This window comes from Entelurus aequoreus, linkage group LG23 (assembly GCF_033978785.1).
Source record: "Entelurus aequoreus isolate RoL-2023_Sb linkage group LG23, RoL_Eaeq_v1.1, whole genome shotgun sequence".
NCBI classification, from domain to species: Eukaryota; Metazoa; Chordata; class Actinopteri; order Syngnathiformes; family Syngnathidae; genus Entelurus; species Entelurus aequoreus.
This window is the reverse complement of record NC_084753.1, coordinates 14,627,794-14,648,595: the sequence shown is the minus strand read 5'-3', so window position 1 is coordinate 14,648,595 and position 20,802 is coordinate 14,627,794. Positions and strand designations below refer to the sequence as shown.

General features: G+C 37.8%; 1 protein-coding gene across 13 annotated transcripts in view; it reads left to right on the top strand.

The window, feature by feature from the left end:
• LOC133640451 (cytospin-A-like) overlaps positions 1-20,802 on the top strand; it is a 266,085-nt gene that overhangs the window by 230,935 nt on the left and 14,348 nt on the right. For 7 of the 13 annotated variants that reach the window (XM_062033884.1, XM_062033882.1, XM_062033888.1 and 4 more), the window contains 3 exons: positions 5,249-5,686; positions 10,170-10,243; positions 15,042-15,568. In XM_062033884.1, the coding sequence (XP_061889868.1) occupies positions 5,249-5,686; positions 10,170-10,243; positions 15,042-15,568 (1,039 nt within the window). Of the gene's footprint in view, positions 1-2,742; positions 2,786-5,248; positions 5,687-10,169; positions 10,244-15,041; positions 15,569-20,802 lie in introns of all 13 variants that reach the window. The other 6 variants (XM_062033886.1, XM_062033887.1, XM_062033877.1 and 3 more) reach the window with 2 other exon arrangements.

Genomic DNA, 20,802 nt, shown 5'->3' with positions numbered 1-20,802 from the left:
TGCTCAAAATGGCCAGAAAAAGAGAACTTTCATCTGAAACTCGACAGTCTATTCTTGTTCTTAGAAATGAAGGCTATTCCACAAAATTGTTTGGGTGACCCCAAACTTTTGAACGGTAGTGTGTATATATATATATATATATATATATATATATATATATATATATATATATATATATATATATATATATATATATATATATATATATATATATATAATTTTAATGCAATGCAGATTGCAGGTTTTATTTATTTTATTTTTTTACATTTTCAGTTTGAGGTTTAAATAAGCTGTGAGCCAGAATCAAAACAAGTCTTGAAATAGCTTGAGTTGCATGTTATGAGCTAATGTCATATTTTAGTTTCACCTTGTGAATATATTTGCTGGAATAAACAAACCTTTGCACGATATTCATATGTTTTGAGTTTCACCTGTATGCTAAGAAACCCCCCAAAATATGCATACCTTCACCAAAATACAACACTGCAGCGGAACCAAGAATGCAAAACAGACTATAAATGCATTAAAAAAACACTTGTTTCCCTAATCGTAGTATTTGAATTAAAAAAAAAACCTAAACATAAATGTAAAAATAATACATATACAGTTATTTTGAGTCCAAAATCAATCATACCATGACCATATTTAGAGTTAAAATTACATTTTTATTTGTTGCTGGCAATGACACCAGGAAGTGGCAATAAATTATTTTTTTGAGTTAAAGATATTCATATTTTTAATGAATAAATAGTTCCTTAGGCTCCAGCACCCCCCGCGACCCAGAAAGGGGCAAGCGGTAGAAAATGGATGAATAGATATTACATATGTTCCTTTTCGTAGTTTTAAAATGATTTATTGAGTCTTTTAAAAAAGTTTTTGACCATTTTAATGAATCCAGTTTATTTCTTATAAAGTCTGGTGTCCTAGTTTTCAATGTGGGAGCTTCTATGTGACTTCAAGAAGATCTGCAGAAGTTTTAGAAAATGAAACTGTTATAAAACCTGCTTAGCTAACATTCGCAATATCAAAGGCAGGATACTATATTTTTAGTTCCTACAGTACAGTGAGCGAGTAAACCTGATTCTGAAACACCAAAGACTGTACAGCATTTTCATCAACCTTATAGTTAGAACATTTAGTTAGGGTTAAAAAATAATTGAAAAAATCATTTTTGACATGAAAAATAAATTACATTTATAATTGTTTAGTCTTGTCATTTTCTATTATAATTCAACAAATTATAACTTTAATGTAGCAGAAACTGTGGCCAGTGAATAAATAATTTGGGACTGAAGAAGTATTTAAAATACAGTCGTGCCTTAATTTCTAACTGAAACACTCATCCCAGCAGGCACAAGACATTGATTCAATGTTGATTATACATACATGTCCTTTAAAACTGACTTTGAAACAATGTTGGAAAATAATTGTATTTGTAAACTGAGACAACACTGGTGTCCCAACATTAGATCCACGTTGTTGGTTGGGTAATGACCAAATTTCAATGGTCAAATAAACGTCACAACCTGACATTGAATAAATGTTGTTAAAAAATAAAAAAAATTTTAACCTTGTATTTTTGTTGGAAAATATTGGTTGGAAAATGACCAAAATTCAATGGTGACGTCAACATCAGAATCCAACAAAAAGCATGATGTTCCAACGTTATGTTTGAGCTGCTGGACGTCAGGACCTAATTCAACAAGTTCTCAACATTGTTTTAATGTCTTGTGCCTGCTGGGATATCTTAAATCGTCAGTCATTGAAATGAATTAAAATCAAATCAATTGGCGCATGGCCCTGCCAAAACAGCACAATTTTAACATGTGATAAACGGTATGATGATAAACCGCGGTAAAACGTCCCCCGGTTAGTAATACAGTTTTAAATTCTAATTATTGTAAAAACATGATTCATATTAATATTTGCTAAACTCAGACTGGCGACACTGCTCACTTACTGGAGAAGCAAGCGAGCACTGGCTAGCCTAAATGCTAACATGAATACAAGAGACATTAACAACTTTCCCCTTTAAGCAACAACATACCATAATCTAAAAATGGATAAACGCATTACTGTCTGAGTAACTAAGATATTTAATTGTGTACATTGAACCTACAAGCTCTCTTGGAAAGATCGATCTATACTGGACGGAATATGACAACAGGAAGTGAATTTGCATGAGGTCGCATAAACCCGACATGATGCATCGAACAACCCGAAAACTTTTACAAATTAAAACGGAAGAAGATAAACATATTCAAACACTCACATAAAAATGATATGGCTCTTAAACGGGAACTGGACTTTTTTGGAATGTCGCCAATCATTCACAATCCTTATTAAAAACAAGAACATTTAGGTTTTTCTTTTTTAATGCATTTTAACTCGTAATGAATGCTAGCAAAAGTCAGCTAACAATGGAGTCAATTGGAGTCGCTCTACTCCGCCTATAAAGTGCTCTAAAAAACATCCAAAGGCCTCCGTCAATGTTTTCTATCATGCTGTAAGTGTATATGTAATGTAGTAACAGGCACATTCATAATATGTAATATTTATGCCTTTTGCTCATTTTAAGCATATGGCGGCGTATTAATTTCACAGACGTATCACAACGTTCCCTTTTTCCTTCAACCACAACAAGAAATACAAACTAGGTACATAATAAAACAATCGCTTACTGTACAATGTCTGCTCTCACTGGGATGCTGACTGATGGGATGTTTATATCTTCCCGTTTAGATGAAGAATACACATAATCCTCGCGAAGGGGTAAAAAAAAAAGGTGGGTGCACACAAGCATCTTTTTGTGTCTTTCTCGCCATCCACGGGTATAAGTTGAATGTCAAAGTTGACCAACTTCTTGGTTCATGTCCACATCCTTCTACTATCCAGCTGAGAGGCATGATTTGTAATCTAGAATTAACTTTCACCAACTCAAGCGAGAGAGCAGCTCCCCAGCTCAGTATGTCAATATAGCAGCATAAGCTAGTTAGCTCTCTGTGATCAACATGGCATTAAAAATAGGTCCTTAACGTTAGTGCGTTTATGCTAGTAATAGCGCTAGGACTTGGTTAAAATAAATTGTAAAATAAAATGTTGGATGTCTTTTAGAGGGCTTTATGGGCGGAATAGAGGAACTCTTATTGGACTCCATTGCTAGCTGACTTTTGCTAACATTTATTTATGATTTAGAATGCATAAAAAAACATGTGTTCTTGTCTTATTGTGAATGATTAGCAAAATTCCCCCCAAAAAGAGCAATAAAGTAGCCTGCAGAATATTATTATATAACATACAGTACACACCTTCTCCTCATTCCATGCATTTTCTTAATTTTCATGACTATTTACCATGTAGATTGTCACTGAAGGCATCAAAACTATAAATGAACACATGTGGAGTTATGTACTTAACAAATATAGGTGAAATATCTGAAAACATGTTTTATATTCTACTTTCTTCAAATTACTGTATTTTTCCGACTATAAGTTGCAGTTTTTTTCATAGTTTGGCCGGGGGTGCGACTTATACTCAGGAGCTACTTATGTGTGAAATTATTAACACATTACCGTAAAATATCAAATAATATTATTTAGCTCATTCACGTAAGAGACTAGACGTATAAGATTTCATGGGATTTAGCGATTAGGAGTGACAGATTGTTTGGTAAACATATAGCATGTTCTATATGTTATAGTTATTTGAATGACTCTTACCATAATATGTTACGTTAACATACCAGTTGGTTATTTATGCGTCATATAATGTACACTTATTCAGCCTGTTTTTCACTATTCTTTATTTATTTTAAATTGCCTTTCAAATGTCTATTCTTGGTGTTGGGTTTTATCAAATACATTTCCCCCAAAAATGCGACTTATACTCCAGTGTGACTTATGTTTTTTTCCTTCTTTATTATGCATTTTCGGCCGGTGTGACTTATAGTCCGAAAAATACGGTAGCCACCCATTGCTCTGATTACTGCTTTGCACACTCTTGGCATTCTCTCGATGAGTTTCAAGCACACCTGTGAAGTGAAAGCCATTTCAGGTGACTACCTCTTGAAGCTCATCAAGAGAATGCCAAGAGTGTGCAAAAAAAGTAATCAGAGCAAAAGGTGGCTATTTTGAAGAAAATAGAATATAAACATGTTTTCCGTTATTTCACCTTTTTTTTGTTCAGTGCATAACTCCACATGTGTTCATTCATAGTTTTGATGCCTTCAGTGATAATCTACAATGTAAATAGTCATGAAAATAAAGAAAACGCATTGAATGAGGTTTGTCCAAACTTTTGGCCTGTACTGTTTATATTTTAAAAGTATGTGTGACTATTTATTTACTGTGTTTCAGTTTTTAAATAAAATTTTGCTAAAAGTTTGTACATTTTGGATATTTTGAGTACATTCAAAAAGTACCGTGATAGTAATAATTGAATCCAATCCACTTTATTTGTATAGCACATTTAAACAACAAAAATGTTTCCAAAGTGCTGCACAACAATATTAAAAACAATATTCAAATATTATCCTTAGCTCCACCAATGACTGAATAAAAACAAAAAATAAATAAATATAAAAACTATATGAAAATAAATATGATTAAAAACTATTTTAAAGGGTAAAACCAATTAAAACAATAAATAAAAATAAACATTTTAAAACACAGAGGACCACACAACTCACGTAGTGTTAAAAGCCAGAGAATAAAAGTGGGTCTTAAGACGAGACTTAAAACACTCCACTGTGGGAGCAGTTCGAACATGGAGGGGCAGAGTGTTCCAGAGCTTAGGGCCGACCACAGAGAAGGCCCTGTTTCCCCTGGTTTCAAGTTTCGTCTTGGGCACCACAAGCTGGAGCTGGCTCTCGAACCTCAGAGCGTGCGCAATTGTGATATGAAATCGTTACAATGTGACATGCTTTTTTAAAAAGAAAAACTAACTTTTAAATAAGACATATTGTATGGAAAACAACACAACAGAATGTACTACAAACAACCGCAGTAGTTTTATGAAGTAATGTAGTAATGCGCAGTGGATTTGTACGGTCCAAGCTGCTTTGGTCAAACACACTATCAGCAGCTTCTCCATATTTTATATGCCGTTCGGATGCTCAGTAGGGATTAGTCTGATAGTGTGGTCCAGAAAAGTACGAGATTGTGTGTGCTAGCTCAGATCTTGGCACTGGAAGAGTGTTTTTGCTGCATCAGGGTTGCGTAACACATCGACTTTCTTCTCCTCCTTTCAGGATCTCCTTTAACTTTATTCCAAACTCCTACAGAGGCAGATCTGTCCGCTATGGCTTTCTTCGCGTCCTCCTCCCCTTCCACCTCGTCCTCCAACAGAACGCCGAAGCCATCAGCAGACGTGGCCGCGCGCACCTCGCTCGTCACCGCCACCGACAGGACACGGAAGCTGTCCCCTCCCTCCGAGTGGGCCGTCATAAGCGCGGACGGTGCCGCGTCGCCCAACCGGCGAGGAGAGGCGGCGGGGCGAGACGAGGCGGGCGCGAGGGCCCCGCGTAGCCTGACGTCGCTACCCGCGTCCACGTGGCAGAGCTGGCAGGAGAGAGACAGCGGCTTGGAGGCCGGAGAGGAGCTGACTCAGGCGATACTCGGCATGATGGATCGATACAAGACCTCGCTGGGCCTCAGCCTCGGCACTGATGCTTCCGTGGGACCTGAAGGTAGGAAACTACATCCCTGACTGTTCTGAACTCCTCTTTTAATTTCCGGTGGTTTATTAACCAGGTTCAACAGACTTTTAGACGTGTTTCTTGCGACTGAATTCCTAATCAATACCAACAGATTCCACTCTATTGATCTATTTATCCAGTGTTTTTTTAACCGTTGTTATGCCGCCAAAAATATATGCTTCTCAGCTGTGGTCCGTAGAGTGTATTTATATAGCCCTTAATCACAAGTGTCTCAAAGGGCTGCACGAGCCACAACGACATCCTCTGCTTAAATCCCACATCAGGGCAAGAAAAAACTCAACCCAATGGAATACGATGAGAAACCTTGTAATACACTTTTCCACCACCTGTGGCAGTAATATCATGTATAAAGAGAGTATGGCCAACTAAAGTGGCGCTGTCACGCCAAATGTCTTCCCCCCTTCAACCCCCCCCCCCCCCCCCCCCATTTACTTCCGGGGTCACGTTTCCTCTTTACGTGTCACGTTTCCTCTTACGTTATCCCATAGCTTGTGTTTGACATTTATGTGAACTTAATTTTTTAAAATTTCATTCGTTTTTACGTCAGCACTCATGTTTCCCATAAATCGTGTTACTGTGGGAATGCATATGTGAACAAATACTCATTGCACATTTGACTACCGTACAGGACGGAGAATTAAACGATTTTTGATTCGTTTTCCACGGGTCAACACTACTTCAGGGTTAATTTTTCTTTCAGACGTATGGGTTTTAGGTTGATATTGTTGGCAAACACGATTTACTGAGATTCACTCTAACTTCGAGTAAGAACATACCTTTACTGCATGCGGCTGGTCCGTGGTAGCCCAATATTGAGACGTGAGTAGGAGCAGTTTTTAGCAAATAATAAAAAATAATTGCCAACAACCCCGATAATAAATTTAGTTTGAATAAAGTTTGATAATGTTGACTGATAATGAATTAACTTATTGTACACTGTTATTGATTTCCGCATATGTCCACGAGTCAAATGTGCATTCAGTCAGGAATATCCTCAAGTCAATTTGTCCGATTAATACAGACGTTTTGTTAACGCTATATTATAAAAAATTTAAAAAAATTTAAAAAAAAAAATTACAAACACAAGCTATGGGATGACATAAGAGGAAACGTGACACGTAAGAGGAAACGTGACCCTGGAAGTAAATGGGGGAGGGGGATGGTTTTTGTAGGGGAGAAGAAATTTGGCGTGACAGCGCCATGTTTGCTACCAAGGATATGCGCATGCAATTGCTGTCATTTAGACGTTAGTTTTTCTGACGGAATAAACCAAAATATTACGTCTATATATAGATCCAAACATACTCAAGCTCATTAACTTACAATAAAACACGCTTTTATTTCGTCAAAGTATACATTTTGCGGCCGTATTTTTTTGCTACATCCCTGCAGTGTTTTGTGACCAGCAGGCACTCTAAAACCCACTGGACGGTGCAATAAACGCAAAAAAAATACACAGATAAAAAAACAAAACTATTAGTCTTGTTAGTCTCAGTTTGGACCAATAATCACAGAGAAATGATGACTTCTGTGTGAAGTATGTCAATGTTATGTATGTATTTGTAATCACTGTATGTGTCACTCATGTATTATTACAACTCATCTTTCCTTTTTGTAACATGCTAAGTCAGGGCTGCTCATTAGGTCGATCACGGAAGGTGTGTCAGTCGGTCACCAGCCAGGCATGAAAAACAAAAAGACCTAAAAATTTGAGATCATCAACCTTCACTATGACGTCACTTTTGTCACTTGATTGACATTCCAGGCACACAAGGATCTTGTGAGATGAGGCTGGCTGCTGCCAGCACAGTATTAAAAAAAAAAAAAAACGACCGGCAGGAAGGCGATAAACACTTTTTATTTCAACAGACTGTCGCGCTGTACCTGCTGTCAAAAGCATGAAGACTGAATGCACAGTTCCTGTCTTCACAATAAAAGTGCTGCTCCATAACGCCTGCGCTAACAAAATAAGAGTCTCATAAAGCAGGGGTGTCAAACGTGCAGTCTGAGGGCCGGATCAGGCACGCGAACAGGTTTCATCCGTCCCGCGGGATAAGTTTGCTAAGTATAAAAATGAACCTGAAATTTTTGAATGAAAGAAACTGCTGTTCTAAATGTGTCCACTGGATGTCGCAATAGCAATTTTTTGTATCTTTGTAGATGATGCTGCATATGTACAAAATAAACCACATGATGTTAGCGCACCAGTCGAGGAACATGAGCAAACTACATAAATAACATACTGTAATTTGATTTTGATATCATTTTTTTATCTTGATAGATTGAAAATTAACACCAATGAGTTGACTGATGAACATTATCACATAACTTATTCAGAAAATATAAATAATGACAAATAAAGTATATATACTATTAACCGCAACAGGTAATTGTTTAAAAAAAAAAAAAAAAAACATGATTTGTAATATTTCAGAATGTGCTTGTTCTATTTTTAAACAAAGAAAACAATCTGGAGTTGTCTTTATTTTTAAGTTATCATGCCGTGATTTTACCAGTCCGGCCCACTTGGTAGTAGATTTTTCTCCATGTGGCCCTGATCTAAAATGAGTTTGACACCCCTGTCATAAAGCTAGTGCACACAAGCTAGCAAGCTACAGAGTTTGCCGTCAAAGTATTTCTTGTAAAGTGTATAAAAACGAGTATGGAAGCTGGACAAATCAAATGCTAAAAACCAACCACTTTCATGTGGTATTGGACAGAAAGGATTTTTTTCTCCTCCACAATGTAAATTGGAAAATGTGGAAGTTATCAGCACTACTATGTCTGACTCCAATCAATGCAAGTCATCAGAATCAGGTAATACACCAACCTATATTCTTGCCTTCACGAAAGAAAGGAATCTATTTGCATTAAACATGCTTGTAATTTAATTAAACACCTTTGACATGTTAACAATAAACATCTCTTTCACAAATAAATAAATAAAAATTAAAACTGTGTTGGCCCTGTGATGAGGTGGCGACTTGTCCAGAGTGTACCCCGCCTTCCGCCCGATTGCAGCTGAGATAGGCTCCAGCACCCCCCGCGACCCCAAAAGGGACAAGCGGTAGAAAATGGATGGATGGATAAAAAAGTAGATGAGGTACATCACCTTGACTTTGGTCATTTGAAAAATAGCTCGCCTGTTAAACTGTGGGCACCTCTGTGCTAAGTGAGTAAGTGTACTTATTTCCCCATATTTCTGAATTGGGGCTGCTACTAACGATTATTTTGATGGTCGATTAGTCAACGATTATCTTAACAATTAGTCAGATGATAATACAGCATACACATATGTAATGGTTCTGATTTTTCCATCGACTTCTAAAGGCATCTTATTTTAGGTATGTGCTTATGAACAACAAAGATGAGTCATTTATTCATAAATATTTATTTATACTGTAACTGTGCTGCTCATTCAGCTGTTACAAAAATTTAAATGATTATTAAAATGTCCATTTAAAGAAAAATACAATAGAAATAAAAATAAAGGTAAGGCAAATTGCTAAAAAAAAAAATTAAATAAACCTTTTTTATGTATTAAAAAAACAATTGAATTAGCAACAATGAAAACAACAAATTACAAAATCTAACTTCCTCAAAAAGAAAAGCATTTTGTGATTTAAAAAAAAAAAAAGCTGCACACTGGTATATTGATTATTGATTAACTCTTGGCAATTAGCACTTTAATAGACTCAATGTGTTTAATTCTATCTCTGATTAATTCTTAAAATATTGGCTATTTAATAGATTGTATGTTTAATCTTAGTGTGTGTGTGTGTGTGTGTGTGTGTGTGTGTGTGTGTGTGTGTGTGTGTGTGTGTGTGTGTGTGTGTGTGTGTGTGTGTGTGTGTGTGTGTGTGTGTGTGTGTGTGTGTGTGTGTGTGTGTGTGTGTGTGTGTGTGTGTGTGTGTGCGTGTTCCTGCCTTTTTTTTAACGTCATTGCAAATTGACGCTGCTTTAGAAAGTACTTGAATTGATGTAGACAAAGTTTAGCTGGCTGACTTTGGCTAAAATTATAGTTTAAGTTATTTTTCACACAACTTAGTACAAGCTAACACTCTTACTGAGGCTGAGACTGCTTCCTCCCGCCAGATGTCCGACATCATGTCTCCGCTTTAAATGCATTCAAAAATCCTGCTTACAACCTTCTAAATGTTTTCCAGCATTCTGAGAACCCTATAGTAAATAGCACCCTTGAGTCACCTTTATATACTTTTAATCCAATATAATAATGAGCCAATCAGTGACTACGATAGTGAACAGCATGCTCTGATTGGTTTGCTCTCATACTAGTGTGGTATTGATCTTTTTACTTCATTTAGCCATTTTTATGCTTTAAAACGCTTAACTTCTCTCTCTGCCTGCTCTCTGAGTGCAGATATTATTATTTGTTTTTATAATGACTGGGTTCTCCTTAACACACCTGTGTCTTTCATTTCTTATGTGCCAGAGCTGCTCAAACACTTGATAGCCGAGAGAGACAGACTGGCCGAGGAGGTGCGCAACTTGCGAGAGATGCTGAGGGTGAGTCAAACCTGCCGTCGTTTCAACGTAAAGGTGAAATGACGTAAACATAATTTCTCCATTGTGGGATAAATACAAGTCTATCCTATCCTATCCTCACTTTGGAGAATACTGAAAAGTGCTAAAAATAAAATTAAAATCTCACTAAATAATGAGTAGTAGTTATGTTATGTATACGTTTCTTATATAAACTGTCAATAAAATGTAAGTGCAAATGAAAATACAGCTTCACCACTTTAGTCATAATTTTTGCGCTTAAGAAAACTCCTCTATGACTTAGCTCCAGACTTCTTCTGGAGCTAAACCACAAAACCAGTGAAGTTGGCATGTTGTGTAAATCGTAAATAAAAACAGAATACAATTATTTGCAAATCCTTTCAACTTATATTTAATTAAATAGACTGCAACGACAAGATATTTAATGTTCGAACTGAGAAATGTTTTTGTTTTTTTTGCAAATAATCATTAACTTAGAATTTAATGGCAGCAACACATTGCAAAAACGTTTGCACAGGGGCATTTTTACCACTTTTTCATGGCCTTTCCTTTTAACAACACTCTGAGGAGACCAATTTTTAAAGCTTTTCAGGTGAAATTATTTTCCATTCTTGCTTGATGTACAGCTTAAGTTGTTCTACAGTCCGGTGTTTCCGTTGTCGTATTTTACGCTTCATAGTGTGCCACACATTTTCAATGGGGGACAGGTCCGGACTACAGGCAGGCCAGTTTAGTACCCGCACTCTTTTACTATGAAGCCACGCTGTTGTAACACGTGCAGAATGTGGCTTGGCATTGTCTTGCTGAAATAAGCAGGGGCATCCATGATAACGTTGCTTGGATAGCAACATATGTTGCTCCAAAACCTGTATGTACCTTTCAGCATTAATGGTGCCTTCACAGATGTGTAAGTTACCCATGTCTTGGGCACTAATACACCCCCATACCATCACAGATTTGCGTAAATCTGTGATGGTAAATACTTAACCTTCGAACTGGTAAACTATCTTGTCTTTGCAGTCTATTCAATTGAACATAAGTTGAAAATGATTTGCAAATCATTGTTTTCTGTTTTTATTTACGATTTACACAACGTGCCAACTTCACTGGTTTTGGGTTTTGTGTGTATGTATATATATATATATATATACTACCGTTCAAAAGTTTGGGGTCACATTGAAATGTCCTTATTTTTGAAGGAAAAGCACTGTACTTTTCAATGAAGATAACTTTAAACAAGTCTTAACTTTAAAGAAATACACTCTATACGTTGCTAATGTGGTAAATGACTATTCTAGCTGCAAATGTCTGGTTTTTGGTGCAACATCTACATAGGTGTATAGATGCCCATTTCCAGAAACTATCACTCCAGTGTTCTAATGGTACAATGTGTTTGCTCATTGGCTCAGAAGGCTAATTGATGATTAGAAAACCCTTGTGCAGTTTAGCTCGTTACAGAAGCTACAAAACTGACCTTCCTTTGAGCAGATTGAGTTTCTGGAGCATCACATTTGTGGGGTCAAACGCTCAAAATGGCCAGAAAAAGAGAACTTTCATCTGAAACTCGACAGTCTATTCTTGTTCTTAGAAATGAAGGCTATTCCACAATATTGTTTGGGTGACCACAAACTTTTGAACGGTAGTGTATACACACACAAAACCCAAAACCAGTGAAGTTGGCACGTTGTGTAAATCGTAAATAAAAACAGAAAACAATTATATATATATATATATATATATATATATATATATATATATATATATATATATATATATATATATATATATATATATATATGTATGTATGTATGTATGTATGTATGTATGTATGTATGTATGTATGTATGTATGTATGTATGTATATATATGTATATATATATTTATATATATATACATATATATATATATAGGGACGTCTGTATTGTCAGCAATATTTTGAGACCAATTTTAGCACTAATATAATCATATTGTATAATATTAATGCAAGTAACTCTTTTAAAGGCCTACTGAAATGAATTTTTTTTATTTAAACGGGGATAGCAGATCTATTCTATGTGTCATACTTGATCATTTCGCGATATTGCCATATTTTTGCTGAAAGGATTTAGTATAGAACAACGACGATAAAGATTGCAACTTTTGGTATCTGATAAAAAAAAGGCTTGCACCTACCGGAAGTAGCGTGACGTAGTCAGTTGAACATATACGCAAAGTTCCCTATTGTTTACAATGATGGCCGCATGAAGTGAGAGAGATTCGGACCGAGAAAGCGACAATTTCCCCATTAATTTGAGCGAGGATGAAAGATTTGTGGATGAGTAAAGTGCAAGTGAAGGACTAGTGGGGAGTTGAAGCTATTCAGATAGGGAAGATGCTGTGAGAGCCGGGGGTGACCTGATATTCAGCTGGGAATGACTACAACAGTAAATAAACACAAGACATATATATACTCTATTAGCCACAACACAACCAGGCTTATATTTAATATGCCACAAATTAATCCTGCATAAAAACACCTGCGTGTTTGTTATGCTAGCTCCTAGCTCCTCTGCTAGCTCCTAGCTCCATAGAACACGCCAATACAATTCAAACACCTGATCAACACACACAATCACTCAGCCCAAAAGACCGTTTACCTAACCCAAGGTTCATAAAGCTTATATATTTTTAAAAAGTTACGTACGTGACGCGCACATACGGTCAAGTTATCGAATGTTTAGCAGCCAAGGCTGCAAACTCACGGTACCTGATATTCAGCTGGGAATGACTACAACAGTAAATAAACACAAGACATATATATACTCTATTAGCCACAACACAACCAGGCTTATATTTAATATGCCACAAATTAATCCTGCATAATAACACCTGCGTGTTTGTTATGCTAGCTCCTAGCTCCTCTGCTAGCTCCTAGCTCCATAGAACACGCCAATACAATTCAAACACATGATCAACACACACAATCACTCAGCCCAAAAGACCGTTCACCTAACCCAAGGTTCATAAAGCTTATATATTTTAAAAAAGTTACGTACATACGCAAAAAAAAGCCAAAGCTGCATACTCACAGTAGCACGTCTGCGTCTTTGTCATCCAAATCAAAGTAATCCTGGTAAGAGTCTGTGTTGTCCCAGTTCTCTACAGGCGTCTGTGTATCCAAATCAAAAGTCCTCCTGGTTAGAGTCTCTGTTATCCGAGTTCTTCCATCTTGACTGCATCTTTCGGGAATGTAAACAAAGAAGCGCCGGCTGTGTACTGTTGTGGCTGACTACGTTCGAAAAATACGTCCATTTCGCACCGACAACTTTCTTCTTTGCTTGCTTGGCTTCCTTCTCCATAATGCAATGAACATGATTGAAACAGATTCACGAACACAGATGTCCAGAATACTGTGGAATTATGAAATGAAAACAGAGCTTTTTCGTATCGGCTTCAATGTGGAAGGCATACCCGTGTTCGCCGGGCTACGTCACACGCATACGTCATCCTCAGAGGCGTTTCGAACCGGAAGTTTAGCGGCAAATTTAAAATGTCACTTTATAAGTTAACCCGGCCGTATTGGCATGTGTTATAATGTTAAGATTTCATCATTGATATATAAACTATCAGACTGCGTGGTCGGTAGTAGTGGGTTTCAGTAGGCCTTTAAATGCAATACACTTATTTTTCATTTAGTATTTTTGACCACTGTAATTGGAATGTCGATAACTTTTGGGTATACAAACAATACGAATACATTTGTTTTAATCTCTGTTAGCAAAAATTGCACTTGAATGAATATTTAACATCTTTAAGTGCAGTTTTTTACTCGGGTTGGAAAAACTGTCTGTTTTTAATATTTTTTTCTGCCATATCTTATTGGGCATATTGGTTCGTTTGCCAGTGTTAATGGTCTAATCTTGTTCATCCATTTTAATACATTTATGGGACTTTATATTTAATTTGTTGCTACGTTGTTATAGTCCGCTAATATTTGGGCTACGGATGGGTACCAAATTCCCTACTTTTTGGGTACCGACCGAATCCTGCTGGTCGTACCGGGCACCAATTATATTCAAATCCAACGGTGCGGTGTTTTAGTACCTGAGTTGCACGTGACGTCACGCCCGATCACTCCAGCAGCACTGAGAGCTTACTCAGCCAAATTTCCCCTCGGTAATGTTCTAATTTTCAATGCCAACACAGAAATCGACTCAAAACCACGCTCGTAAGGCTCAATTTTTCCACAAATGCGCTAGCTTGATGCTAATACACACCGGCTTTGCTATTGACATGCTACCGATTAGCATTAGCAATTTTACATGGCAATTTCAACAGCTCCAAATGTGGTAATGTAAACTACAACTAAGATGCACGTTGCAATCAAACAGCTGCTGCGTAATAACTACAATACTTACAGTACTAACTCTTTGCAGGGCGCAACGATTGAAATGACCAACACACCATAAACTATACACTACTGCCATCTAACGTCTTGGACTTGCAACTGCAATTTAGTCTTGCAAATTAAGTCTCAGAAATGTGCAAATAAAACAATTTATAACAACTCGACAGCAGTTACCATTATTAACACACAAAAGTACCAGGAATTTGTACCGTATCGGTTCAAATGTGAACGATACCCATTCCTAATTGGGGCTAAAGTCCAAATTTTGTCAAATAAAGTAAAAGAAAGCTTGCCTTATGTGACATGTTGTTTCCATTTTGTACTGCCACCTAAGGACTGGACTGAGGTTATAGAGTGAACAGATTTACTGCTAAAAAGGCACACACTAAAAGCTTTTTCCTCGCTCTCTGGCAGACTGAAAGGTTGGAGTGGCATCGGTTCCAGTGTGACCTGCAGATTGCCGTGTCGGTGGCCGATCGTCTGCGGGCGGAATCGGAGCAGAGCCTGACGGCGCTGCAGGGCGACTACAAGAGCGTTCAGAACCAGCTGGCTCAGGCCCACAGCAGACAGCAGGAGACGGAGCGGGAGCTCCAGCGTCTACGGTGCGAACAGAGAGACGTGTGCCTGAGACTGTCGGCGCTGGAAGTGACGCAGCAGCACAGTCGAGTCGAAGCGGACGACAAAACGGAGGACGACGACACGGAGACGCTGGACTCTGAGGAGAGTCAAGGACTGGACATACTGAGCATTATGGAGGAAGCCGAGCTGATGAAAAGACAAAAAGAGGAGGACTCTGACGAGATGACTGGGAAAGGCTTACAGCTGACCGGGAAGGGCGTAGCAGAAGGATACATCCGCAGTTTGGCTGCGCTGGAGAGGAAGAAAGACGGACGTAGTCACAGTGAGCCGAGGAAAATTGTCATGTCTGCTGAAAGATCTTGGTAAGTATGGAGTACTTTTTACAACAAACACATTGTATGCATTTCTGCATAGGTTAAAACAGCCAATGGGCCCATTTTCGTTAAAGTACATGATCGGCCACTGCCGATTAATGTTGATCACAAACGTCCATCCCCTCTAGCTGAAAAGCTATCATCTAATTACAAACCCCGTTTCCATATGAGTTGGGAAATTGTGTTAGATGTAAATATAAACAGAATACAATGATTTGCAAATCCTTTTCAACCCATATTCAGTTGAATGCACTACAAAGACAAGATATTTGATGTTCAAACTCATAAACTTTATTTTTTTTTTGTAAATAATTAACTTAGAATTTCATGGCTGCAACAAGTGCCAAAGTAGTTGGGAAAGGGCATGTTCACCACTGTGCTACATGGCCTTTCCTTTTAACAACACTCAGTAAATGTTTGGGAACTGAGGAGACACATTTTTTAAGCTTCTCAGGTGGATTTCTTTCCCATTCTTGCTTGATGTACAGCTTAAGTTGTTCAACAGTCCGGGGGTCTCCGTTGTGGTATTTTAGGCTTCATAATGCGCCACACATTTTCAATGGGAGACAGATCTGGACTACAGGCAGGCCAGTCTAGTACCCGCACTCTTTTACTATGAAGCCACATTGATGTAACACGTGGCTTGGCATTGTCTTGCTGAAATAAGCAGGGGCGTCCATGGTAACGTTGCTTGGATGGCAACATATGTTGCTCCAAAACCTGTATGTACCTTTCAGCATTAATGGCGCCTTCACAGATGTGTAAGTTACCCATGTCTTGGGCACTAATACACCCCCATACCATCACAGATGCTGGCTTTTACACTTTGCGCCTATAACAATCCGGATGGTTCTTTTCCTCTTTGGTCCGGAGGACACGACGTCCACAGTTTCCAAAAACAATTTGAAATGTGGACTCGTCAGACCACAGAACACTTTTCCACTTTGCATCAGTCCATCTTAGATGAGCTCAGGCCCAGCGAAGCCGACGGCGTTTTTGGGTGTTGTTGATAAACGGTTTTCGCCTTGCATAGGAGAATTTTAACTTGCAGTTACAGATGTAGCGACCAACTGTTTGATGAGCATTCCTCAACTTTATCAGTATTTATTGCCACCTTTCCCAACTTCTTTGTCACGTGTTGCTGGCATCAAATTCTAAAGTTAATGATTATTTGCAGAATTTTTTTAATTTTTTTTTTATCAGTTTGAACATCAAATATGTTATCTTTGTAGCATATTCAACCGAATATGGGTTGAAAATGATTTGCAAATCATTGTATTCCGTTTATATTTACATCTAACACAATTTCCCAACTCATATGGAAACGGGGTTTGTACGTGTCTCCATACGCAGTGTGGAGCCGTTCCCCTAAACTAATAATAATCCCCTCCATTATGGCAAATAAACTGCATTTCTTTGTATCTTAAGTACTATCACTGGAGTAGTGTTGTCCCGTTACCAATATTTTGGTACCGGTACCAAAATTATTTGTGTACTTTTCTAAATAAAAGGGACCACAAAAAAATTGCATTATTATTTATTTATTTTAACAAAAAAATCTTACTGTACATCAAACATATGTTTGTTGTTGCAATTTAGTCCTTAAATAAAATAGTGAACATACAAGACAATTTGTCTTTTATTAGTACGTAAACAAACAAAGGCTCCGAATTTAGTCTGCTGACGTATGCAGTAACATATTGTGTCATTTTCCGTTCTATTTTGTTAACATTAAGGACAAGTGGTAGAAAATGAATTAATCTACTTGTTCATTTACTGTTAATATCTGCTTACTTTCTCTTTTAACATGTTCTATCTACACTTCTATTAAAATGTAATAATCACTTATTCTTCTGTTGTTTGGATACTTTTGTTGATACTTTACATTAGTTTCGGATGATACCACAAATTTGGGTATCAATCCGATACCAATTAGTTACAGGATCATACATTGGTCATATTCAAAGTCCTCATGTGTCCAGGGACATATTTCCTGAGTTTATAAACATAATATGAATTTTACAAAAACAAAAGGAGATGGTGTGATGCCAAAAAATATTGATGTAATCATAGTAGTATCGACTAGATACACTATTGTACTTGGTGTCATTACAGTGGATGTCAGGTGTCGATCCACCAATGGCGTTTGTTTACATTTTTTTTTTTTTTTGTCCTGTCCAGCTTCTCAGGCAAATCATATAGTTGATGTAGATGCCCATATCGGCTGTTCAGATGTACTTTACAAAAGAGAAGTGTAGGATACTTCTCTTGTTGCCTTATTTGTATTTTGACTTTATTAAATGTATTTATATTATCATTTGGTGCAGCCGGGCCGTAGCATGAGGGGATAGAAAGAGAAAAAAGGAAGACAGAGGGGGGAATTGTGGGGACAAGAGGGGGATTAGACAGAGAGACAAAAACAACAACAGCAAACACAACAACAACAACAGAGCAACATCAGCAAATACGACATGTACAAATATGATGGTAAAAGTAATAGCAAATAAGCAGTTAGCGAAAATAAAAAATAATACAGAAATGACAATGAGCATTATTACACTAAAAATGGAGCAATATGAATACCAATAGAAATAGTGCTATTGATAATAAACAATACCAATACTTTTCCTTTATTATCAACAATACAATTGTTCAAATGCAACAATACATATACGTAATGATAACTTGAGATACGAAAGAATGCAGAAAAATGGAGGGGAAGAAAGAGAAGCAACCTACATTAACCTTGTAGATTGTTGTAGTAATAGTATAGTTTGTTTACATTTTGATGCCGGTGAGCTACGTGTGTAGTGAAACATGTTTAGCTATTCCTCGTCCTGCAGGGATGATACTTGTAAGAAACTCACTTTATTTGTCGCCATGGAGGCGAGGATTAGTGATTTAGAAGTAGATAAAACACTGCGGAGGGACTTTAACCGCTGGCTAGCTAGCCTTGTCTTAAAGGCCTACTGAAATGAATTTTTTTTATTTAAACGGGGATAGCAGATCTATTCTATGTGTCATACTTGATCATTTCGCGATATTGCCATATTTTTGCTGAAAGGATTTAGTATAGAACAACGACGATAAAGATTGCAACTTTTGGTATCTGATAAAAAAAAGGCTTGCACCTACCGGAAGTAGCGTGACGTAGTCAGTTGAACATATACGCAAAGTTCCCTATTGTTTACAATGATGGCCGCATGAAGTGAGAGAGATTCGGACCGAGAAAGCGACAATTTCCCCATTAATTTGAGCGAGGATGAAAGATTTGTGGATGAGTAAAGTGCAAGTGAAGGACTAGTGGGGAGTTGAAGCTATTCAGATAGGGAAGATGCTGTGAGAGCCGGGGGTGACCTGATATTCAGCTGGGAATGACTACAACAGTAAATAAACACAAGACATATATATACTCTATTAGCCACAACACAACCAGGCTTATATTTAATATGCCACAAATTAATCCTGCATAAAAACACCTGCGTGTTTGTTATGCTAGCTCCTAGCTCCTCTGCTAGCTCCTAGCTCCATAGAACACGCCAATACAATTCAAACACCTGATCAACACACACAATCACTCAGCCCAAAAGACCGTTTACCTAACCCAAGGTTCATAAAGCTTATATATTTTTAAAAAGTTACGTACGTGACGCGCACATACGGTCAAGTTATCGAATGTTTAGCAGCCAAGGCTGCATACTCACGGTACCTGATATTCAGCTGGGAATGACTACAACAGTAAATAAACACAAGACATATATATACTCTATTAGCCACAACACAACCAGGCTTATATTTAATATGCCACAAATTAATCCTGCATAATAACACCTGCGTGTTTGTTATGCTAGCTCCTAGCTCCTCTGCTAGCTCCTAGCTCCATAGAACACGCCAATACAATTCAAACACCCGATCAACACACACAATCACTCAGCCCAAAAGACCGTTCACCTAACCCAAGGTTCATAAAGCTTATATATTTTTAAAAAGTTACGTACGTGACGCGCACTTACGGTACGGTACGTGTTATGCTAGCTCCTAGCTCCTCTGCTAGCTCCTAGCTCCATAGAACACGCCAATACAATTCAAACACATGATCAACACACACAATCACTCAGCCCAAAAGACCGTTCACCTAACCCAAGGTTCATAAAGCTTATATATTTTAAAAAAGTTACGTACATACGCAAAAAAAAGCCAAAGCTGCATACTCACAGTAGCACGTCTGCGTCTTTGTCATCCAAATCAAAGTAATCCTGGTAAGAGTCTGTGTTGTCCCAGTTCTCTACAGGCGTCTGTGTATCCAAATCAAAAGTCCTCCTGGTTAGAGTCTCTGTTATCCGAGTTCTTCCATCTTGACTGCATCTTTCGGGAATGTAAACAAAGAAGCGCCGGCTGTGTACTGTTGTGGCTGACTACGTTCGAAAAATACGTCCATTTCGCACCGACAACTTTCTTCTTTGCTTGCTTGGCTTCCTTCTCCATAATGCAATGAACATGATTGAAACAGATTCACGAACACAGATGTCCAGAATACTGTGGAATTATGAAATGAAAACAGAGCTTTTTCATATTGGCTTCAATGTGGAAGGCATACCCGTGTTCGTCGGGCTACGTCACGCGCATACGTCATCCTCAGAGGCGTTTCGAACCGGAAGTTTAGCGGCAAATTTAAAATGTCACTTTATAAGTTAACCCGGCCGTATTGGCATGTGTTATAATGTTAAGATTTCATCATTGATATATAAACTATCAGACTGCGTGGTCGGTAGTAGTGGGTTTCAGTAGGCCTTTAAAGCACATCTTCCTGAGGGCGTTTCAGTGTTATCTTCACCTTTATCGTTAGTTTTTAAGCCAAAATGCATCCATTCTCCGTTTTCTGTCCACACACATTGTCTGCTTGGAAGTACTCTGTGATTGTGCGCTGCCAAACATGCTCGTCTGCTCGTAAACCAGCAATGACACGACGTGACGAATACGCGGGCGCGGGAGGGTAGGGGGCCGGTACTTTTCAGAGGCGGTATAGTACCGAACATGATTCAGAAGTATCGCGGTACTGTACTAATATCGGTATACCGTACAACCCTACACTGGAGGATGAAGCTAAACATTTTACACACTAAGAGCAAGACAGGCAGCAGAAAGTAAGCAGATATTAACAGGAAAATAACAAAATAAGAGTTAGAGGATAGTATAATAATTGTTGTCAGCATTGTCACAGT